Source organism: Podarcis pityusensis (assembly GCF_964106645.2).
Source record: "Podarcis pityusensis genome assembly, chromosome: 5".
Lineage (NCBI taxonomy): Eukaryota > Metazoa > Chordata > Lepidosauria > Squamata > Lacertidae > Podarcis > Podarcis pityusensis.
Genome location: NC_138032.1, coordinates 36541527 through 36566164, shown reverse-complemented (window position 1 = coordinate 36566164; position 24638 = coordinate 36541527). Strand labels below are relative to the sequence as shown.

General features: G+C 45.8%; 1 protein-coding gene across 2 annotated transcripts in view; it reads left to right on the top strand.

Annotated features, from left to right (window-relative positions):
* Positions 1–1470: 1470 nt before the first annotated feature.
* The window catches only part of KY (kyphoscoliosis peptidase), a 40046-nt gene continuing 16878 nt past the window's right edge, over positions 1471–24638 (top strand). Inside the window, exons 1-7 of one of the 2 annotated variants that reach the window (XM_081007298.1) lie at positions 1471–1883; positions 6729–6779; positions 8586–8633; positions 10687–10761; positions 12026–12073; positions 21308–21390; positions 23534–23642. In XM_081007298.1, the coding sequence (XP_080863424.1) occupies positions 1742–1883; positions 6729–6779; positions 8586–8633; positions 10687–10761; positions 12026–12073; positions 21308–21390; positions 23534–23642 (556 nt within the window). In that variant the 5' untranslated portion in view covers positions 1471–1741. Of the gene's footprint in view, positions 1884–6728; positions 6780–8585; positions 8634–10686; positions 10762–12016; positions 12074–21307; positions 21391–23533; positions 23643–24638 lie in introns of both variants that reach the window. The other variant, XM_081007297.1, reaches the window with a different exon arrangement.

Here is a 24638-nt window from a genome sequence, read left to right as displayed (position 1 = left end):
TTACAGTTCTGTGTCCAAGTGTCCTTTCTTTTCTTTGCTCCAGACGTTTTCCACGAAAACCTGCTCTTTAGAGCTCAACCCAAGCAAATGACAATCTGCTTAAAACCCGAATTGACATTTGCTCAGATTGAGCGCTAAAGAGCAGGTTTTCACAGGTAAAGCTCTGGGGCAAGCAGCAGCAGCAGCAACAACAACAACAACAACAACAACAACAACATGGAGTGGAGGAAAGGTAAGTGTGAATAAGCCCTATATTGCTACTGGACGAAACAGTCTTATCTCCATAAAGGGAGTTGCTTTTATTGGTTTCATATTCTTTTATGATTTTGACTCTTTCTCACAGAACCTCTTTTCTGCCAGCCATGATGGCTACAGTCTCCTGTTTTAAAGGTAGTATATCTCCAAGTATCAGTTGCTGGTGGATGATAATGGGAGATGAGCAGATTGCTGAAAACGTCTTGCCTTTATGCCCTGCAGGAGTCTTCCAAGAAACACACAGAAATTATACATGTGAACAATTATTGCACCTGATTCTAGCACCAACTGTCACTTGAGGACCATGGGGTGGTAGCATTTAAGCCCAGGATGGCTTGCAATCAGTTTCATGGGTTTGCATTCATACATTGAATGAGGGCTGCAGAAGTTCAAAAACTATCTAGCTGTGTTGCACTGTCCTCTAGCCCACAGGTGTTCCCATCCAAACCCCTGCCACCCCCAAGATGATGAGCCAAACATTGCTCAGCTGCCAGCTCGGACTGTGACAGGATGGAGGTCCGGGATATATTTAGAAAGAACTCTTATGCCAGCACACTCTCCCCATTACGGCAGCCGGCTAAACTAGGTCGCTCATAATTGCTATACCATACTGCCAGTGCTTCTATTTGCTGGACTGGGAGCTGGTAAAAATTGTTGACATTTCCACCTTTCCATGTTCTCTGCCTGCAGTTGCAATGAGACTGAATGGCAAAGCACACAAGTTGCTGCAGAAAAAGTGAATTGCTTGAGAAACTGAATGGGTGTTTTTGATGGGCAATTGCTATTACTGCTGCTGCTGTTAATACGATATTTTAGAAACCAGGTTGCTTCTGAAAATAATTGGGATTGCTCATTTTATCTGAAACAAGTACCCCAGGATGTGACATCAAAAACTTCCATTCACCAAAAGCATCCCTATTGTTTTATTTTTTGCTGCTTTTAAATAATTGACCACCACCCCCCTCCCCGCAGTCTCGTTTTAAGTTTCCACATTGGGTTTGGCAATCCAGCAGAAGTCCTTTTAGGGGGTATGCAGGCTTCACAAAGCAAATTCTCCGAGAGCAACAGTGGTGTTAGCGGGATTTACATGTGAGCGAGGGCTTAATGCTGAAAGGGCAGCCAGAAGGGAGGGGGTTCGAAAAGAACATGTTCTGAAACTAGACCCCTATCTCTGTCTCTCCCTCTCTCCCTCCCTCCCTCCCTCTCTCTCCAAAATGTGTCTCCTTCCTCAGGTTTAGGAAATGGATCCCTGCTGGGATTTCCTTTCAAAGGTGACTTGTAACCTACTCATTAGGGTAGATTTCTGCCGGGTACCCACAAACAGTGCCTTTGGCAGGGTCAGCCAAAAGTCGTGCGTGTGTTTTGCGTGCATGTCTGTACGGGTGTGCAATTTGGGTGAGGGGTAGAAAATACCCAGGGCACTTGGCGGCTGTAGCAGCAGTAGCATTAGGACTTCTAAGAGGAAGGCAGGAGAGGCAATGCTCTGATGGGGACTATGGAGTTTCAGAAAGACCCCAGTGCAGTAGCCCTAGAAATGCTCTTGATAGTCCAGCCCGAGAAGAGGAAGATGGTGCAGAGGCTGCAGATGGACAGACAGACGGAGAGCCACGCTTCACATCAAAGCGAAGGTAAAGAAATCTGTGTTGGCTGGTTAGCTTGCAAGGATGGGAAGTGCAAACAAACTCGGTGGCAAGGGTTTAACTTTGCAGGATGAAAGTGGTAGGAGGGGGGAATAAAGGGAAGGAGGGAGCTATCTTTGCACATGCACTCCCACAAACAAGTTTTAACAAAACATGGGTATTCCCTTTGTCTGAGCTGCTTTTGCAAACTTTCAGCTTAGCTCCCTCCTACCAACCTTCCTGTGAAAATTGTTGTGAACCACCCTGTGAACTTTGGATGGTGGATGAGATAATAATAATAATAATAATAATAATAATAATAATAATAATAATAAATAATAATAAAAATAAACAACGGGAAACACTGTTCCTGTTGCATCTCCATCTGGGAAGAAACCTCTGCAGCAGCACATAGGGCATAAACACAGCATTGTGCATAGTTACTGTGAAGGCAATGTCTTCACACTGTCCCTTCTCAATGTGAGAAGTTTTACAGTGTGAGAAACCTCCAAAGTTGTCATTCAGAAAATGCTCCCCGTCTGCAGACAGAACCAGTGACGGGGGCTGCTGAAACAGACAGTGATTCTGTAATTCAATCTCCTGTCTGTTGCCATCATAAACAAAGAGAACAAATGCTTGCAGTGTGTGTCTGTGTGTGCTAGCATGCATGTGTGTAATACAAGGAACTTTAGTATATAGCCTGATGCACCTTTTGCAGGGGACGTAATTGTAATGGTGACCTAAGTACTCTCCTTTCACAGTACAGAAACCAGTGAAATGGGTGACCTCAGAAAAATAATAGCAGCCGCTGTAGTAATAAAATATGATAATAATAGGATATTGCAACTGGGAAGAACAGGCATTTCCAGTTGCTTAGGGTATGAGGGGAATTCATTTGTTACTCAGTGTATATCATTCTCCCCACAATATTTCTTCCCTCACCACAACACTGTGAGGTAGATTAGGCTAAGAGTGAGACTGGTCCAAGATCACCCATTGATAATACAGTGGTACCTCGGGATGCGAACAGGATCCATTCCTGAGCCCCGTTCGCATCCCAAACAGAACATAAGACACGATAGCACGTCTGTGTGTGCTTGGGTCACATTTCACCACTTCCGCGCATGCGCATGACATCATTTTGACTGCACATGTGCAAGCAGTGAAACCCAGAAGCACACTGTTACTTCTGGGTCGCTGCGGAGCGCAACCCGAAGCGCTCAACCTGAAGCGTATTTATCCCGAGGTATGTCTGTATACATCACACATATTTAATGCTGAAATGTGCTGTATAGCATTCAACACTCTAATACGGTAGATCAAAGTTATTGTCCCTTTATTACAAATGGAGAGTGAGTGAATAGTGGCTTGCTTAAGGCCACTTTGTGAGTTCATGACTGAGGTAAAAATTGGTAAAATTTGAACCACCATCTTACCCACTACTACTAATTTTGACCCCTTTCTCCAAGAAACTCAGAAGCGACATACAACACTAGAATTTTGCACAACTTCAGCTACACTGAGGCAGCCCAGTTGCTAGGGAAGCGAAAGTGCCTACATACTGTACACATAGGTACAATGCCTACATACCGTATACTGTAAACGTGAGTACAATGCGCAACATTCCCAGAACATCCTAGACTGCCACAACAAAGAGCAGCCTATTGGGAAATGAAATGCTCAAGATTCTAATGGTGATGCATCACTGTGGAATTATTAGGAGAGAACAGAATTGTTGTGAAGGCTGTGGCCCTTGTGCCTGCTCAATCTGCTGTCCAAGTGATGGACAATGTCAGGGCCTCTACTCTCCCTTCTTGGGGTTCTTTACCTTTCAGCTGGACTTAAGCCAGGCAGCCTTTCAAACACATTTTCATTCTAATAGTAGCTCTGGGGAAGGGAGTTGTATGTGACTGATTCCTAAAATTCCGCCTTGACCACTGAGAACTTCACAGAGATGGGGCACTTCTCTTGATTGCCCACATCCCTGAAGTTCATTTGGCCTTCACCAAGGACCAAGCCTATCTTGTGGCAGACCCTGCCCTGTGGCCCTCCCCACTAATAAAGGTTCAGCAGGAATCATGCCTCCCTTTTTTGAGACGTCTTTTGAAAATTGTATTGTTTGTTCAGGCCTTTACAATAGGAAGTTTCTTTTCTGACCCACCAGTATTTATTGATATTTTTGTTGATGTTTTTATACTGTTATTATGGATACTTTTGTTGATTTGATTCTCCTATGTTGCACACTCTCTTGATATTTTTTATGAAAGTGTGGATTATAAATCATCAAATAAATAAGGGGGGTGGAAATATTAGGTTCCCTGTCCCCACCCCCTTCTCCCTGCCATGCATCATGTCTCCATTCAAAATAGGGGAGACCTGCAAGTGTTTTTAGGGAAAAAAGAGCAAGATTATTTTGGGAGCTCCATGTCTAGCTGGAATGAGTAGAGGGCTTGAGGAGAGAAGCTCAAGTAGGGTAAGCAGAGGATGCAAGGAAGATCCAGCTTCTCCCACCCTACCCAGCCACCTCTCTTGCTCATTAAATTGTATTTCTTAACTCCTGCTTTCTTTGTGAGTGGAGCAGATGTAGGAGTTGTGTTAAAGAAAAACAATGACATGTTAAAGCAAATGCAAATTCTGTGCTAGATTGTCGCCATTATTTGTTTATTTTTTATTGGTCTTTCAATAATATACATATGGTATAAAGTCACAAAATAGAAATTGAATATAAAAAGAAATACTAAAACAACACACATACACTCCACTCCAATAGGTAGGCAAGTCATCGTTTTTATTCTTAGGTACAGTTAATGTTGCATTCATTTTGTGTTGTTCCTGCAGAGTGCAATGTCAGAATAATGTCACTATTTTCAGTGGCCAGAAGAGATTGAGATATCCAAGGACAAAGTTCAGAGCAGAAATATAAATGTAACATCCCAATTTGTGCTGATGCATTAGGTGTTTACGTGTTTCATAAACCTGATGTGTTGCGGCCATTATTTATAACAAAAACTGTCTGTCTGCAATATCAAGCCATTCCAAATTCCCTTAGGCAGGCTGTTCACTCATCACTCCGCCGTGGTGCCCTGGTCAGCTGCAGTGAGGTGGATCAGTCAAAGCACTCAGGGTTGTATGTTTGTTTCCAAACAAGGAAGAGTAGCAGGGATATGGTCACGGAACAAACACAGAAGGAGATTTTGGCCTTGAGAATGAGCCAACACATTTCAGAAGTTACCCTGGGGAGGTTTGGAGAGGGGTGGGAGTGTTTTTGTTCTAGCCAGCCCATTTGTTCATTCCTTCCTTTGGGAAAATGCTGTACATTTAATTTAAACTAACAGCTGCATACACACACCCTAGCATAGAAAGAGTTTGAAAAGGAATATATTGTTGCACAACATCCCAATCTCTGAGCAGTGTAAGATTTCAGGGCTTCAAATCATTTACCCACAGTTTGGTTTCCTTGGAATGAGGGGCAGGGAATTTTGTGGTGTCTGTTTGCCATATGGTTTATTTACACATATACACAGACTGAGGCTATGATGAAAGGGCTCATAGCATTAACACCCCAGAAGGACTTGCTTCTCCCATAGCCACAACCCTTGACATGACTATCACTCTCAGGCATCTACTTGCTTGTAGCCAAGTCCACTCTCCCCACTCTGGCCTTTGACCTTCTCACTATCAGCCACTACCAGCCAATTTGCCCTCATGCGCAGAGGAGGTTCCTTCCTTATACTAAAGACCTAGGGCCATTACCAAGAAGCTAGCCTGGCTATTCCAACAACTGAATCCTCCATGAGATTTTAACCCTTGCTGGATCCAGGAATTAGAAGGGACTCGGGCATCCAGCCTAATTTTGCATGCGTGCACACACCAAAAAACCCCGCCCAGTTCTAGGCAAAATCTCCAAGCGCTCCAAAGCATTGACTTCTCTTTTGTCACTAGTTCTGCAAGACAGGCTGTGTCATGATCCTGTGATCACACCTTTATGGTGCCAGAGCAAGGCTTTCAATTCTTAGTGAAACCTCAGAGATCAAAGGGAGAGCTGAGCAGGACTTCAGTGCCTCCAGCTTCTCAGGATTTGCAGGAGGACAATAAGACTGTAACTCTGTACCCAGCTACCTGGGAACAAATCCCATGGAAGCCAGTGGGACTTAACTTCAGAGGAGACATCTAGAAGATTGCACTGTAAAAGATGAAAAATAAGCATACATATGCACATTTCTTTAATTTATGAAGGGAAACAATTCTAATTTCCTTAGCTCAGCCTTTTTAAAAACAACAACCACCCAGCTGAGAATTTGTCTTTGACTTCATCCAACTATTCATACCTTTGGGAGAACAGTGAGCTTTTGCAGGTATGCCTTAAGAGCAGTCCTTAGTAGTAGATCATATACACAAAGGCTACTAGTGCTCTGTTGTTGTAGCTGTCCATGATTAAATACTCATCTAGGGGATGGTGAATTCATTTGCTAGTTGGACGAATCCAAAATGCTATGAGCAATATCTGGTGTTAATCACGCTCAAAGTAGACCCATTGACTTGGGTAACTTAACTCCATTGATTGAAACTCCCTGCCTATTGAAATCAGTAGGTGCGATTGCAGTATTCATTTCAGTGCCTGCTTTAAAACATTTTTTGTTTTCCAGGCATGAAAATGTTGACATGTTTTAATCAATTTTTAGTTCACTACTTATTTTAATTGTTTTTTTAAAGTTTTTAATTCATTGTTCTTAACTTCTTTATTGATAATTTTAATATTTCTTGTAATCCACTTAAAGGTTTTGTTACAATCCAACAGTACATATTTTTTGTTAAATAAATAAATAACACAGTTTACTGGTTGTTGTTTTTTAGGCTTTCGAGGGGATGGCAATGGAAACAACAAACTAGGAAATGAACTTCATGGTATGTCATTATCTCTAAACCCTTTGAGTTTCCATGTGAGAAATGCAGTCCAGATCAGTGTATTCTAATACCCATTAAATGCAGCCATACCATGTTGAGAGAGGCTGGGGTGGGTCTCTTGGAGGTTTAATCATTAGCTCCGTATATTTTGCTGCCTGAAATATAAGGTCCAAATGCTGTCACCACTCACAGAGGCTGCTCAGATATTGTAAACAACTGGCAATCTGCTGCCATTTAATGGCATTGCAAAATCTCACTCAACCTAATAGTAGAGCCGGTCCTGATGCCCATAGCCACATGGTGGCATTTGGAGAGCTAGCAATTTCCGTGCTGAAGGCAGTCTGGGGAAAAGAGCTTCCCAACTCCCGAATTACAGAAACGGCCAAGTACAGATATTAGCAACCTGAATTAAGAAACACAAATATTAGGCCTTGTGCATAACTCTTCAGTATTTTCCAAACTTTGTTCTCCAGCTGTTTTTGGACTACAACTCCCATCCTCCCTAGCTAGCAAGACCAGTAGTCAGGGATGATGGGAAATGAAGTTGAAAAGCAGCTGGAGACCAAGTTTGGGAAACATTGTGAGATAATTCCATTTTGCTCATCTCAAACCACAGTACAAGAGGCAGAGTCATTCTGCTCCTCATTCTATAAAAGCTGCCCCAGAGCAGGAGTCCTAGCAAAGGAACTACCAAGAATCTGGGCATGAAATTTTCAGATCAGAGGGAAATAGGCTCTTTAGCTTTACAACCGGATCTAACAAGACTTTACAGCGGCTTCCACCAACTCATAGGTATTCACTGAAGATCTCCAGTTGTATTGCCAGAAATCTTCATGCACCAAGCATGGAGGTGTCAACAAATCAATTTCAGGCAGTGTAGCAAGATTACTGTACTTATGAAGTCTGACACCGTGAAGCAGCCGGTGCTCCTACAGTATTTCTGAATGCTATGATGCAACTGCAGATTGAGCCATATTAAAACAAACACATGGGCCGTCATCACACACATTGCAGTGATATCTCATCATCTTTCATGGGTCTGAGCCATGCCAGCCATAAGATACGTGGTACCCAGAATGGCAAACACATTGCTGAAATGCTCCAGCTTCTCTCTGGGGACTGCCAATATACTGATCTTTGAAAGAAAAGGGATGCAACTCAGTGTGTCTATTGATGTAGACTTGTCTATCTTCCATGCTTGGGGGGGGGAGGGGGCTAGTATTTTAGATCAAAATTATATAAAACCATGGACCTGTTAAAATATGAGTGTGTGTGTGTGTTCTGTGAATGCACAGAGTGGGGATTGAATCCATTATCCTTGCTGCCAAGTTGCATTCATCAAAAGTCGGAGCAGAGTCTACATATATACAACTACACAAATCATAGGATTATAGAGTTGGGCGGTACATCAAGGGTCATCTAGTCCAACCCCTTGCAATGCAGGAATCTCAGCTAAAGCATCCATGACAGATGGCAAAAGCTACTTTTCACAGTTATCTTACTTGTACCATGTACATGTGTTGGCTCTATTCAGACCATGGGTTGGACATAAGGAGGTGATGTTCAATTTCAGTTGGAGAAGAACAGGCAACTGGTGTTTGGGAGGGGAAATGGAATGACCTATCCTGGAGGAGGGTATGGTTGGCTGGCTGGGACTTTAAACATGAACACCCTGCTAATAATGATACTCTTCAATCTTTTGCCACTAGTCCAACTTGCATTTTCCCTGCTTTTGCATGGACTTATCACTTTGCCCCTGTTTCATAGGTTGTTTTCTTGTCACTAAAGCTTTCCTTCCATCACCAGGCCATGCAGCTCAGATGCAGCAAGTCATTACTTCCTGCTCTGCCCAAGGTATGTGATAAACCAATGAACTGTCTGATAGTGCCCTTTGCTACAAGTTACTGGGAATAAGCTTTTACCTTAGAATATCATAAAATAGTAGAGCATTTAGAGATGTTTGAACAGAGCAAAAAATGGCATACTATTTTGGAAAATCACCATGACCAGATGTTACAAAATTACAGAGGTTGAAAGAAGAAAAAAAACCCCAATAAAATTAATCTCTGAAAGCAGGATTAAGATGAGGGAAGGCCTACTTAAAAAAAAAAAATCCTGCATGCCTGATCAATCTAAATATGCCTGAGGGAGGCAAAATGTAGTTGCTAAAGGAGTATGTAATGCAATCTCAAAAGCATTTCAAACTACTTTTTTCCTGATGATTTCTCATTATAACAATAAATACTTAAAGATCCAAAATTATAGAACTTCTATTCATTTTTTAAAAAGTTTGCATTATAAAATGAAGAAAAACAGACATATTTCAATAATCTAGCATTCTGTCTTCATAAGTAGTCTGTCGGATGCCCCTAGGATAGGGCTGTCATATGTCTGGATTTTCCTGGACATTACCAGGATTTCAAAAGCAGAATTGATGTCAGAAGGGCAGTGTTTTGTCCTGGATCTTAGGCAAGTCAAAAAATCATGTTTTTTGGGGTTTTTGTAAAACAAAACAAAAAACAACAACTCAACTTTCAGGGTGTCCTGGTTTTTGCTTTGTGACAACCCTACCCTTGGAAGAAGAACATTATACAGATAGTTTTCTAATCCTCCAAAAGAGAATGGCCATCATGAAGTGATATATCACATTCTTTGCATGCAATGTTCACAGGTTCAATTCCTGCAATCCCCAGTAGGTCCCTCAGAAAACTCCTATAGCTATGCCCACCAAAGCAGCCATTTTATGAATGGGCTGCTTTCCATGGCAGCCATTTTGTGAGTGTCCACTGCTTTTTCTCAAAATTCCCTTGCACTAGATAGACCAGTGATTTGACTTGTCATTAGGCAGCTTCCTATGATCTTCTTAGAGGCTACCCCCATCCCACGACTTTTTGCTGCAAATCTGCTCCTCAAAAAAAAAAAAAAAATATTGCAAGCCCAATTGTAAGCCATACCTTGTGGAGAAAGAGTAGAAAAGATTCTACTAAACTAAAAGAGAACTGGAAGAAGTAAGAATGAAGGACTGACAGGGCAATTACTTGACTTCATTGTCTGCAAAGAAACTACAGAACATCTGTTAAGTGCCCAGAGGCTCACAGTCAAATTTCTCTGTTTGATGAGGAAATATCAAACACAAAGGGGTATACAACTGTCAAAATATGTCTTGATTGAAGAAAGTCCCTCATGGTTCCCTTCTAAGAGAGGCTGAGAAATGAGAATTGGCTTGAGGTAGTTATACATCTGAACTTTTGAATAGCTTATACTGAAAGCAAGCATAAAGGAAGCATATTTATGTGGGTAGCCAGCTCATAAACTTTCTAAACAGAGTGTTGCCCCCTCTGCAGAGGAAGCTGTGTGGATTCAAAGCACTGGAGGAAGGACTTTGAATCCACACAGCTTCCTCCAGCTGCCTTGTCTGCACCAGACAGCTCCTGACAGCAAACTCTCTAGTGTACCAATCCTCCCACTTGCAAAGGAACAATTCCTTTCAGTTCCTGATTGTTCTGGATTGTGACTTGGATTGTCCTGGTTGTGACTTGGAAAAAATGGCCTTTTCTGCCATTTTGTTTTGTATGGGAATGTAACCAGTGTTGCACAAACGGACACCTGCTTGTTTAAGAGGGCTTTCCGGCTGTCCTTCTCCCCACTGCAACCCCTTTGCCCCTTGAAGGCCTGGAATGTGGCACAGGGAGTGGTAGCGGGAGGAGAGAATTACCCAAAACTACTTTCATTCCCACTATCACTGCAGCTCTTAGCATTTTGGGGTTTCAGTAGGAAGGAGGAATGCAGGATTATCCTAACACTTTCATCCTTGGGCTCTCACTGCCTTGGATGCAAGGCATGATGCTTACATGCTGAATTACGTTTCCCGGTACTGACCAGCTTCAAAAATTCTTGCTTGTTTCAGGAACCCATGTGACAGTAGAAGTACATGCTAGAAATTCTACCCCACAGTTGTTCAAAAAACTCTCCTTTGGGAAAGGTATGCCGCTTTTAAAAATCAATATTTTGTTTTGGAACAATTCTTACACATTTATTTATTTTTTGTTCCCTTGTTCTCGCAACAGTAAAAATAAATTGACTGGTTCCTTGATAAAGGCAAAATATCTCATATTAAATTATATGCAGGAGCTCATGTTGCGCTGTAGTAAAGAAACTGAGCTATGAAAGAGGGAATCCTCAAATCTTCTGCAGACTCGCTAGGTAGCCTTAGAAAAGACATTTTCTCTTATCCACAATTCCTCCACTGTGATATGTGGGATATTAATAGTGGCCTACCTTCGCAGATGGTCTGATGGTCACGACACCAGACCCCACAAATACAGCAATCACACTAACCAAGGAACTCAACACATTCGCAGTGGTGTTGGGCTTACAAGTAAACTTTGCCAAGTCCGAGGCTATGTGTTTCAACACCCCACCTCATATACAAAAAGAATTTTCCAACATCACAAAGATAAAAATCTGCCGTACCAAATTCAGATACTTAGCAGTACAAATAACCAGAAACCTCAACAAACTATACCTCCACAACTACAAAGCCCTGTGGCGACAAATTAACAATGACCTGAGGAGATGGAACCATATTATCTTCACTCTGTCAGATAAAATAGCCATGATCAAAATGATCACCCTTCCAAAATTGACCTACCTATTCCATACCCTTCCAATCTGGATTCCACCAACCCAGCTCCGCTAATGGCAGAAAAGGATACACTTGTTTATTTTCTCATACAAAAAGCTGCAGTCACTTTTGCACTTTGATTATTGGCGAATTGTTCCATCTTTGTAGGGCCAATTTCCCAACCTTTCCTCTTACTATATTTAGTAAGAGAGAGGGGGAAAGAGAGTGAGAAGTAAATAAGTAAAATCTTCCACATATGAGACTCTACTCAAGCCCTTTAAAATGAAGGTTTGGGCATATTAGTGAGCTGATATCCCAGAGATGATGGGAACACAAATAGTTGAGAGTGCAACATGTGTCCTCAACTCATGGCCAAAGAAACACTTTCAGCATGCTTTTCACATGCTCATATGTTCATGGCTGCCACACCACACTGAGACTAGGAAAATGCCATGTGGGGTTTTAGTGTGATGACCTCTTGAACAAATCTGTGTCAATTAATTAAGTGCTTGTTCTGTAGGCCTACTCTCCTTTCTCACTTCTCTTTCGTCTTTCTACTTCAATTCATTTTACATCCGTTCACCTATCTCACATGCTTTTCACAATTTCATAGGTTTTCCAGAGAACAGAAAACGCAGACCCCGTCCACCGGGTTTGAAAGACCAGCATGGTAACTATAGAGTTGTATTATACCATCGTTCCTACTCCTACAGTACAGATTTCACAGAGGAAACAACAATATACAAAATGGGAAGCATCCTTTTAAGAAAAAAAAATGCACACACAAAACAAATGGAGTTCAGAACCAAGTTTGCATTCAGCACCCAAGGCTGCCCATGTGGTGCTCCTTGCCACATGTTCGCCATTGGACAGTTTTTCTGTGCTGCCAGCTCTGTTATCTTTGAAGCGGTTTGGGAACTGACCTGACAGCACTTTCCATCTGTTTAGATGGCAATCCTCATGAGGAGCAGCAGAAGCAGCATTGTTGCCGCCCACATTTAAATCACATGGCTTTCCCCAAAGGACCCTGGGAACTGTAGTTTATCTTTCCCAGAGCTACAGCTCCCATAAACCTTAACAAACCACAGGATTCTTTGGGGGAAGTAATGTGCTTTAAAAGATTTGTGTATGCAGCATGGATCAAGGGGTGAGTCCTCTCTGATGACTCAAAGCAAGGATGCTGGTGCCGATGAGTTCCAGGAGGCTAAACTTACTAAGCTTTTGAAAATGCCATCAATGCATTGGCAATTTGGCTGAGAAGGAAACCCTGCTCTCAGATTACACCTCCGCATTTCTTAGTTACAAATACAGCTGATTATTAGGGAGTGAACATATAAAGCACAGCAGCCATGGTGGAGATCAGCATCTGGCATCCTAGGCCACTGCCCCAGTGTTCCAGCGGGGTCCACCCGCACTTACGCCTCTGTTGGACCCTCCACCTTGAGCATCTGGGCCTGTGAGCCTCCATTGTAATGTCCCACAGCACCCTGAAGTGAACACTCCGTTGCATGCCACCCCAGTCCCCAAGTGGTCTGAGTCCAGGTGCTTTGGAATGAGGCACAGCAGAGACTGTGGTGTCTTTATGATACGTGGTTTATATACACATATATAAGCAACCTGAGCCTATGATAGGGAGGCTTCACAGCATTAACACCCCAAGAGGGCCTTGCTTCACCTTTAGCCACAGCCTTTGATTCCTCCAGAAACCAAACATCTTTCTCTGCTTTGCCTCTAGTGTAAGTGTTATGTACTGAGTTGAATAGGATCCAAACTGTAGCAGTCTGATTGGTCCTAGAACAATAGGATCCAAAAGGCAGCAGTCTGATTGGTCCTAGAACAATAGGATTCAGAATGCAGCAGTCTGATTGGTCCTAGAACAATGCAGCAGTATGATTGGTTGGCAGGAACCACCCAATCCTGCTCCAGATAGAAGTGAATCCACAACCTGATTGGCTTACAGTAGAATTCCAGAATTAGCCAATCATGTGCAGCCCATTGTGTAAATAATGTATATAAAGCAGATACTGTGAGGGGACATTTATTCATTCCTCCTCACCACTATGAGCTGAATAAAGAGCATGAAATCACTTTGCGACTCTGAGTATATTTCACTGGCGACGAAGGTGGGATCCCGCTGAGCTGACTGCCACACACAGCACCGCAGCACCGCCAACTGCCACACCGCTGCCTCGCACCGTGTATCCAGGCTTCAGCTCCGGGGCACAAGGAACTCAGAATGGCAGCCAACAGCAGCTTCTCGCCATTCAACCCAGCATCTGGAGACTGGGAAGCGTACGCCTCCCGTTTCACCTTCCTCCTAGAAGCCAAAGGGGTCACCGACGAAGAAGACGCCAAGAAGAGGGCGATATTCTTCAGCGTCTGCGGAGAGGAGACGTTTGAAATCGCCCGGGCTCTCCTTGCGCCTGAAGACGTCGCTACTGTTCCATACAAAACAATAATGGAACAGCTGAAGGGGCACTTTTCGCCGCAGCCCTCAGTGGTGGCTCGTCGAAATGCCTTCTACGCAAAGCGGCAAGCCCCTGGGGAAACCATAACTGGGTTTGTGACCTCTCTCCGCCAAGCCGCCCGGTTCTGCAACTTCTCAGAGCTGGAGAACATGCTTCGTGACCGCCTCGTCGGTGGCCTGAAGGATGAGAAGCTGCAACGACGCCTCTACGCTAAGAAGGACCTAACGTTCCAGGTCGCTCTGGAGGAGGCCCTGGCAACAGAAGCTGCCGAGAGGTCGACCCAAGAGGCACGGCCGAGCCTGCCATCCCAACCGAGGGTCCACCATGAAGACCTCACCGACGACTCAGGATCCGACAGGGAGGAGGTGCACCGAGTACAGCAGCGCACTCAAGCAGCGCACAGACCACAGCTGCCTCGACGAGAAGGAGGGAACTGCGCAAGCTGCGGGGAGAGTCACGAGAGGAGGACCTGCCGTTTCCGCAACGCAGAGTGCAGGCAGTGCAGAAAATCGGGACACATCGCCCGGGTGTGTCGGGCTCGGCCCACCCGACACCAGGCATCAGATGACCAATCCAAGAGCCCCAGGTCCCGGGGCCCAACGCACCAAGGCAACTCGACGGAGCTCACGGACTTCCAGGTATACCAGTTGCCCCACCCCAACGTAGAGAAAATTTATGTAGAGGTACAGATAGAGGGGGCCCCATGCCGCATGGAGCTTGACACGGGTTCAACTCTATCCATAATCTCGGCAAGGACCTTAAGGAAACTGTGTCCCACTGGGGGTCCCAAACTCAGGCCGGCCCCATTCACCCTCCGGGACTTCCAGAAACGTAAGGTCCCCACAATGGGGGTGGGGACCTTCAGGGTGCAATACCGAGGGCGGATGCGGCAACTGGACTTGCTTGTGGTCAAGGGCCCCTACATTAGCTTACTGGGATTGGCATGGTTTGGACCACTGGGGCTAGCTGTCACCGGGGTGAACCACACTAGCTTACAAGTGGACGTGGACGCCATATGCAAGGAATTTCCAGGGGTTTTCGATGGGAAATTGGGACAGTATACGGGCCCCCCCATTGCGCTACAGCTTGACCCCGCAGTACGACCGGTCAGGCTCAAGGCCCGCCGGGTCCCGTTCGCCTTGAAACCCCGTATAGACGAGGAATTGGACCGACTCGTAGAGCAAGGAGTGCTGGAGCCGGTGCCTAATGCTCCCTGGGAAACCCCAATCGTCACACCCGTCAAGCCTAATGGTTCGGTCCGCATCTGCGCAGACTACAAATGTACCATAAACAAGGCCCTCACGGCCCACGCATACCCAGTGCCAGTGGTCAGCCATGTCCTTGCCACCCTGGCTGGGTCGAAAATTTTTGGCAAGCTGGACTTGGCCCAAGCATATCAACAGCTGCCAGTAGATGAGGCCACAGCAGAGGCACAGACGATTGTGACGCACAGAGGAGCGTTCAGGGTAAAGCGGCTGCAATTCGGTGTCAGCGTGGCACCAGGCATATTCCAGAATATAATGGACTCTCTCCTTAAAGGGATTCCTGGCGTCACCCCCTTCTTCGATGATGTGTTGATTGCCGGCCCCACACCAGAGGAGTTTGAGGACCGCCTCCGCACCGTTCTGCACCGTTTCCAGACGGCGGGTCTCAAGGTGAAGCGGGAAAAATGTCTACTAGGAGTGCCTCAGGTGGACTTTCTGGGATTTATGGTGGACGCAGAAGGGGTCCACCCGACTGGGGACAAGGTACGGGCCATTTGTGATGCCCCAGCGCCCAAGAGCAAGACTGAACTTCAGGCCTTCTTGGGACTATTGAACTTTTACCATTCCTTCCTTCCCCACAAGGCGGCGGTAGCGGAGCCCCTACACAGACTCCTGGACAAGCGGGCCCCTTGGGTGTGGGGCCAGCGCCAGGAGGCCGCATTCCAGGCAGTCAAGGACTTGCTTGTCTCAAACTCGGTCTTGGCACACTTCGACGAGAGGCTGCCGGTGGTGCTAGCATGCGACGCCTCACCCTATGGCATTGGAGCTGTCCTGGGGCACCAACTCCCGGATGGAAGAGAGGTACCGGTGGCGTACTTTTCCCAGACACTCAACACAACCGAGCGGAACTACTCGCAAATCGACAAGGAGGGTCTGGCAATCGTAAAGGGAGTAAAAAAATTCCATGATTTCTTGTACGGGCGGCCCTTTACCGTGGTGACTGACCACAAGCCGTTGCTTGGCTTGTTTGCCCCCGAAAAGCAGACCCCCCAAGTGCTGTCTCCTCGCGTCCTCAGGTGGTCAATTTTCCTTGCCAGCTACCAGTATGCACTGATTCACCGACCTGGGAAGGCGATGGGCCATGCGGACGCCCTCAGCAGGCTACCACTACCGGAAACAGGCCCTGACCCAGCACCTGCACAAGAGGTTATGAGCCTGGAGCTGCTTCCCGACCGCCCCATTCAGGCACAAGAAGTTGCACACCATTCCAAGAAAGATAGGGTCATCTCCCGGGTCCTGGACTGGGTGTGGAGGGGATGGCCCAGCAGCAGCCCCGGGCCAGAATTCGCCGGCTACACAACCCGCAAACATGAACTGTCGGCCCACAAGGGGTGCCTGTTATGGGGAAGCAGAGTCGTTGTTCCCCAGCCCCTCTGCAAAAGGGTCCTCACAGCCCTACACGAGACACATCCAGGGGTAGTAAGAATGAAGGCCCTTGCCAGGAGTTATGTGTGGTGGCCGGGGATCGATGGAGAGATAGAGGCCTGGGTCAAACACTGCCAGGCCTGCCAAGAATCCCGCCCAGACCCCCCAAGGGCCCCAGTCCAGTCCTGGGAGTCCGCCCGAGCACCATGGTCACGCCTGCATGTGGATTTCGCTGGCCCCTTTCAGGGGAAAACATTCTTCATAGTGGTGGACTCCTACACCAAATGGCTGGAAGTCGCACTGGTACCGTCCACTTCCACGTCCGCAGCCATCCGGGTACTACGCAGGCTGTTTGCAACCCACGGGCTCCCTGACACTCTTGTCTCAGACAACGGGACTGCATTTACGTCAGGAGAATTCCAAACCTTCACAGCGCAGAACGCCATCCGCCACATCCGTTCGGCGCCGTTCCACCCTGCCACCAATGGCCAAGCAGAACGCATGGTGCGGACCACCAAGGACACCCTTCGCCGCATGACGCAAGGGGACTGGGAGTACCGCCTTGCCACATTCCTTCTAGCACAGCACAGCACCCCCAGCTCAACGACTGGCCGGAGCCCCGCTGAACTACTAATGGGTCGGCGCCTTGCAATCAGATTGGACCGCCTTCACCCCGATAGAGCTCAGGATGAGGTAGTGGTGGGGGAAGGCAGGAACCCCCGGACCTTCGAGGCCCAGGACCCAGTGTACGCAAAGAATTTTGGGGCAGGCCCAGCATGGGTACCCGCCACAATCACCAGGGTCACTGGCCCCGTGTCGTACGAGGTGCTAACGGATGGGGGGCAATGCTGGCGCCGCCACTGCGACCAGATACGGCGACGATTCCCGGGAGAAAACCAGGAGGAGGACAGGTCAGAGGAGTCCCAAGGGAACAGCGGGGCAGTGAGGCCCATAGAGCAGGAGGGGCCAGCAGGAGAGGCAGAATCAGTAAATACAGAGAGGACCCGTGAGGCCGAAAGGACACCGGAACCAGAACCACGACTGAGCGAGCCGGTTGCACCAGACCAAACAGCCGCATCACAGCCAGCATCCTTGGAACACGAGCCAGAACCCGGAGCCCGGACCAGGGAACACCCCAGGCCACAACGCACACGTAGGCCGCCGGCATACCTTGAGGACTATGAATGCGACCTCCCGGGCAGGACTGGAACTTAGAGGGGAGGGGTGTTATGTACTGAGTTGAATAGGATCCAAACTGTAGCAGTCTGATTGGTCCTAGAACAATAGGATCCAAAAGGCAGCAGTCTGATTGGTCCTAGAACAATAGGATTCAGAATGCAGCAGTCTGATTGGTCCTAGAACAATGCAGCAGTATGATTGGTTGGCAGGAACCACCCAATCCTGCTCCAGATAGAAGTGAATCCACAACCTGATTGGCTTACAGTAGAATTCCAGAATTAGCCAATCATGTGCAGCCCATTGTGTAAATAATGTATATAAAGCAGATACTGTGAGGGGACATTTATTCATTCCTCCTCACCACTATGAGCTGAATAAAGAGCATGAAATCACTTTGCGACTCTGAGTATATTTCAGTAAGGTTGCTAGATTTTTTTTCAATGAATCCGGGGACACTTTTCAACTTCAATTGATTTTGTATGGGGACTGATTTGTAAATCCAGGGACTGTCCCCGGGAAAGCGGGACGTCTGGTAACCTTACTCTAGTGTTTAGCTCACATCACCCAACACTCAGCTTTCAACTCTGCCTTTGGCCTTCTAACTACCCACCCATTTGCTGTCTCACACAAAGCCCTTTCCTTTGTTCTGTTTCATGGCCCATCACCCAAGCTGACACCTCACCAAGAAGCTAGCCTGGCTATTCCAAGAATTAGAAGGGGTTCAGGCATTAAGCCTACTCCCCGCCCCCAAAACCCACGTAACAGCTACATGAAGTGCTCTAGAGCATTATGGTGAAATAAAATGGCTGCGCCTGGCCTCTCTTGGAGTGTTGTTTCTGTCACCATTGCCACCACTGCCAAGTACAGCTTAGGGAGCCCACCAGTGTAAGAGGGGCACACTAGATGGTACTTTGGCCAGAAACCCCTCCAGCCTGGAGCCAGTCCTTGTGGAGATGCAACCTCATTTTGCTGATGGCAAGGTGTGTTCATCACCATAACCTGACCACGCACAGCCGTTTTTGGAAGTTTGATGGGCAAGTGTTTTAGCTGAGCATGCTGCTTTTAAGATAGGCCTCCAATTAAACATTCGAAATTGGTATAGTCAGTGCCTGCCAATGTTATTTGTGCTTAAATATTGCCTTGCTCCAGTTTGCACAGCATATCGGAGGCCTAGTACACAATTCTGGCTGCTAATGGTAACAGTGTGTGACTGCAAGAGTTATTGTGAATTCTGCAGCTGTAGGGAGCCTTTTCAGTTATAGCCTGACAAAGACTAAAACTGATCACCAATTTGAAGAAACTACCCGCTCCCAAATGGCAAAAAAGTAATTTTCTGAGCTGTATAGAGCAGGAACCTTTTAAGTGCGTAAATCTGCTTTAGCTCTCTTTAGGTCAGTGTAATAGCCCTCTTCAGCGAAAGGCCAGATAAACAAACAAGCCTGTTAAAGAGACAGATGCCTTGTGCTTGAGTGCTGGTTTGAGACAGACAGATGGCTGTTCAGTACATTAGGTGACAGCACACACCCTCTTGCCTGTGGTTGCTCCATCACTAATCACAGTCTGGAAATGAGGTTGAACCAAGCCTGAGGAATAGTGAGACACACAGGCTTCTGACACTGAGGTTTTCTTCAGCTGTGCCTGCCCATTCCCCAAAGGTCAGACACAGCAGAAAAGGTGTGTTAGGGATGGAGAGAGAGCAAGAGAGTCGTGTGCTACTTGGCTTTAAAATCAGGAGAGGTGTGATGCAGTGAGACTACTCCTGGACATTGTTCCTGGGCCCGTGAAGCTGGCAATTTGCAGTAGAGACTATTTAGCACCCAAGTGCATCAGCTGATGTATAGCTGATTCACACAACACAGCATAGGTGGCTTGTGTTGGCTGTGCATCTATGAACAGTCAACATAATGGCTATATACAAATCTGATCCTCTGCAGATCTGTCAGAACATTTGGGCCCCACCAGATGCCTCTGGGAAGCTCAGAAGCAGGGAATTGAGGCAATCAGCCTGTCCTACTGTGGCCTGTCATTAAGTGGCATTCTGCATATTTACCAAGAGGCAGTGGTGGCTGATGGGGCAGAAAGCAGGGAGGACAAGAACCAGAGCCCATTACAGGTGGAGCCAGAACCAACGAGAGGCAGAGGCAGCTATTTCTAGTTTTGTCTCCATCCTCCACCTTGCTGAGTCCCAGGAGAGCAACACCGAGACGAAGGAGGAGGAAACTGACAGGCAGTACCACCCCCTGGACTGGCTGTAAATAAGGCAGTTAGGTGGGGCTGGCTGAGGGCAGACTGCGGTTTGTGCAGCAGTGCCCAATTTTGCCTAATAGAGCAGCCGCCCCTGCCTAGAAGTTCCATAGAGCCATGATGGCCAACAGCCATTGGCAGACCTATCCTGTATCAATTTGTGTAATCCCCTTTTAAACTGACCTAAGCTAGTAGCCATCATGAACACAATCCTATGCATGTCTACTTAGATAGAATACCTATTCAAATTGGTTTAGTCCCAGGACATAGTGCATAGGATTTCGGGCATAGGCTATTTACATGAAGCAATAGCCTGTGTAGGTAGGGATGCACATGGTTGCACAGGGAAAATGTTTTTACAAAGCTGATCAGATCCGATTCCATCTTCCATTAATAATCTGTGTTCTGCATGTGTTGCAGCTGATGCAAATCTCCTCCACTGCTTAGCCTTTTGGTCCCTGCTTAGTCAGGAAACCTTTTGCCTCCCCTTTGTGCCATAATGTTTATAAATTGGGAAGAGGTGTGCAAAGCCAATGCACTACAGGCAACTCCCCATTTACACGGGGGCTGTGTTCTGAGGCACTGTGTTTACGTGAAACTGTATATATTGGGAACACCATTGAAAAAACCTGCAAATACCCTCCAAACCTCCAGCTCTCCAGAGGTCTCAATGGTTGGCACAAGGACTCCTGGGATTGTGTGATCGAACCCAGCCCTCCTGCATGGTATCAGTTGATTGACAAGTGGATGTGGTTTGGGAGACATGGCCTCACAGGCCCAATTGGACCCCCTGCTAGAGCACAATTGGCGCATAGGCTGGAGTTTCCTCATTCCTAGTTCATGTATAAACTTACCTGCTCAGTGCTCCATGCATCTGATGAAACAGGCTCTGGGCAAAGAAAGCTTATGCCACTATATATTTATTAGCCTTTTCAGTTGCTAGTGGACTTTTATTTATTTTTACATAATAAATGGAGGGAAACTTAAACTATTGTAAACCTTTTTACAATATTTACAATATTTTATACAATACAGTATTGTAAACCTACTGTCAGCAGGCTCATCCCAGCTATCTGCCAATCTCCCATTCCCACCACCCTTCTGAGTAATACCCCTCCCCACCTTCTCACTATATAGAAGGATCTGGCGACTTCTGTTTCAGTGTATCTGAAGAAGTGTGCTTGCACACGAAAGCTCATACCAAGAACTAACTTAGTTGGTCTTAAAGGTGCTACTGGAAGGATTTTTTTTATATTGTAAACCTTGCATGTGAAAACGACTTTAGTATAGATCTGGTTTATGCTTGCTAGAGAGTTTGTCCAGCTGAAATGTTTCTTCCTTTCCAGAATAATTATTACCGATGACATGTGTTTTTTCTCCTAGCTTACCCATGGGACAAGTCATGCTTGAAATCCATACCTTTTGACCTAAAGGACTTTGAGAAATTGGATGCATATGCAACAAAGGTAAAAACATAAATGGAGGTCATGACATCATGAATTCAAACTCTGCTTCTCGTCATTTCTAAAACTCCAGCACCAGATATATACTGCATATATTCTAGTAATTACACAATGGAATCCTTGTGGAATTTGGTTGTCTGAATGATCAGATATATCAGTTCAATTATTATTTTTTACAACACTGTGTGCAAAAAGCTACATGGCTGCTGGTAAATATGCTGCGAAGCCAATTGTGTGGTGAATTAAAAACCAGTCAGCAGAGTGTTAATTTAAATATTTTAAATAACAATAATAACCACTTTGGGGGAAAAGATTACAGGAACTGGCCTTTAACATAAATTCATGATCCTTGGAACTGGGTTATGGACTGAGTTATCTATGCAGAATACTCTGCAATCATCATCACATTTTTGAGAAGTTATAATACAATTTGTTGAAGTCTGATGATTGCAGAGTCTATTGCTCATATCAACTCCTTCAGACAACCTCTTCCACTTGAATAGTGGGCAAAACACAAACAGTCCTTTGAATTTCATTTGTGTGTTCCTGAGGTGTCTTTTAGATTCTGCATTAAGAATACCCTTCCGCAATCATCTGAATGGAACTCTTCCCTCCTTATCCCAAGCTGCCTTAGACCAAGTACCGCCAGCTCTGATTGGAAGTAGTTCTCCATTTGAAAGAGACATTTCAAATTACTTGCTGCCTCACCCTTCCTCAGACTAGTGCTTTCCAGAAGCTGTGGACACCATCAGCCCCAAGAGAGTGTGGCCAATGATGAGGGGTGATGGGAATTGCAGTCCAACAACATCTGGAGGACCCTAGTCTGAAGAAGGCTGGTCCTTTGAACAGGAGATGTGAGGCATTGGACCTGCAAAGCAAGTGCTCTACTACTGAGTAATGATCCCTTTCCCTAGTAATTCCTCAGATGATATTTCCCTGAGGAAGCACTTCCAGATGTTTTGCTTTAGGCAAAATCTGAGGACAACCTTAAAAGCTGCTGAGAAACTCCACAAGCCTTATCAAAATGTTGTTTGGCTTCCCTCAGATGTTTCACTTCAGGAGGAACTCCAAAATTTGCTTCCAATTTCACTTTGGACAAAAATTTCACTGGCAACTCCATAAACAACTTGCTAAATATTTCTCACAAAGACAGCATCAGCCCAGGATGAGGTGTCGGCTGAGTATGTGGCTTCCAGATCTTTTAGAACAGATACAACACACTTTCATTGGCTGGCAAAGGAAATTGTACAGTAACAGAATCTCATATTGGCCTGAGGGTTGAGCAGGTCTGGCTGACAACCATCATACCATGTGAAAGGAAACAGTTTAAATAGAATCTAGTTATAGAATAGTGTCTAAACGTATCTGAAGGGCATACGCGGGATAGGAGAGAGTAACTCTACCCAATAATATATTTGAAGCTTGTAAAAGACTTGCTTCTTAAAACACAGCAAGCTGCCAAGAACAGCATGATGAAGCTGAGGAAAACCCTGTTCTGAGTGCCTTATGCCAGCCTGCTGACTAATAGATAGGGCTTCTAAACAAGCAAACAGAAAATGGCTCCTAAAACCGTCCTGAGCCAAACTGTAACCCAGGTGTAGAGAACCTTTGGCCACCCAGACATTGCTGAACTACAACTCTGTTTGTTGAATATGCCATATGACCAGAGCTGTAGTTCTGCTGAGAGCCAGTGTGGTGTAGTGGTTAAGAGCGGTAGACTCGTAATCTGGGGAACCAGGTTCACATCTCCGCTCCTCCACATGCAGCTGCTGGGTAACCTTGGGCTAGTCACACTTCTTTGATGTCTCTCAGCCCCACTCACTTCACAGAGTGTTTGTTGTGGGGAAGAAAGGGAAAGAAGAATGGTAGCCGCTTTGAGACTCCTTCGGGTAGTGATAAAGCGGGATATCAAATCCAAACTCCTCTTCTTCTTCTGCAACCTCCAAAGGGTCACAGGTTCCCCACACCTGTAAGCTAATGTGCTTTCTGTGAAACATAGCAGAGATTTTGTTGATGAAGTCAATGGTTCTGCCAAGTAATGGACCCTAAGAGAGATCCTCTAAATTTTGTAGGAAGGCAGAAAAGGTAACCAACCTTCACAGTTGGTTTGAAATCACCAGTTATCCACTTTCTTTGTATAATACAGGTGACCGCCAAGAGTACTGTGGAGGAGCTAGTGAAAACCTTGCTTCGCGTAGCACATACCGACCTGGAAAAGGTTAGGGCCATTTGGACATGGATATGCCATCATATAGGTAAGCAGAGGATTCCGTCATTTCCTGGAACCTGTGGATAATGCTGAACAGTTGTTTGCCTTTCACTGTGGTTCTAGAACCCAGTTTATACGTTGTGTTGGTAATAGAGGGAGGGAGAATGTCAAGAAAATGCATCAGGCCTGAAAAATCCGAATTTTAAGAAACTTTGAAATGTTTTTACCACCACTGTAAAAAGTGTTCTGTGTCAATAATCTTCTCACTCATATACCTTTCAGAGAACTGTCCCTTCCCAGAAAACACATATGTAAAATATTGTCTTCCCTTAAGCCATTCTTTCCCAATTCAAGTTTGGCGCAGCTGTGAAAATTGTGTTGTGACACCACAGAAGGCTCTTAGTACTATTTATGAAACAAATGACAGTTGAGTCATACTAGATTGGGTTTGTATTGGTGCCTACAGCTTTTCTCCTGCAAGGAGGAAAAAGTAACAATTTGGAGTGGGAACTGGCCAAAGGAGAAAGGGTTGAACAGTTCTTCTCCCTTAGGATGCAATTCTAAGGTCTCTGAGCAGAGAGGAAGATCCTTCCTTGAAAACCCCCTCCCAGGCAGTGCAGGAAGAATTGTCACTGGGGCTTTCCAGCTGAGGTCCAGTGAGAGAAAGCACTGGAAAGGGGTGCACCAGTGGTGGGTTACTGTGGGATTTGAAGCTGCTAGATCCAAAATCCTCCCATTCTCCAACCAACACCCCACCAACACAGGGAGGGAAAGTACATCAACCCATGGACTGGTGTGCTAGAAAAAAGAAAAAAGCCGCCCTGTCTTCACTTTCTGTCCTACTGGTGAGAGCCCAGCAGGAATTTAGATCTGGTGGTGCATCTGTCCCTGGGGCAAAGCAGACTTCAGGCTATCAGACCTACTTTGATTCCCACCCCTGTTAGAATCTCAGTATCTACCAACCAGAGCCAGACACAAAAGACATCCCCGTTACAATTAAAGAACAGGGTGACTCTGAGCACATTGAACTTAGTGCTAGGAG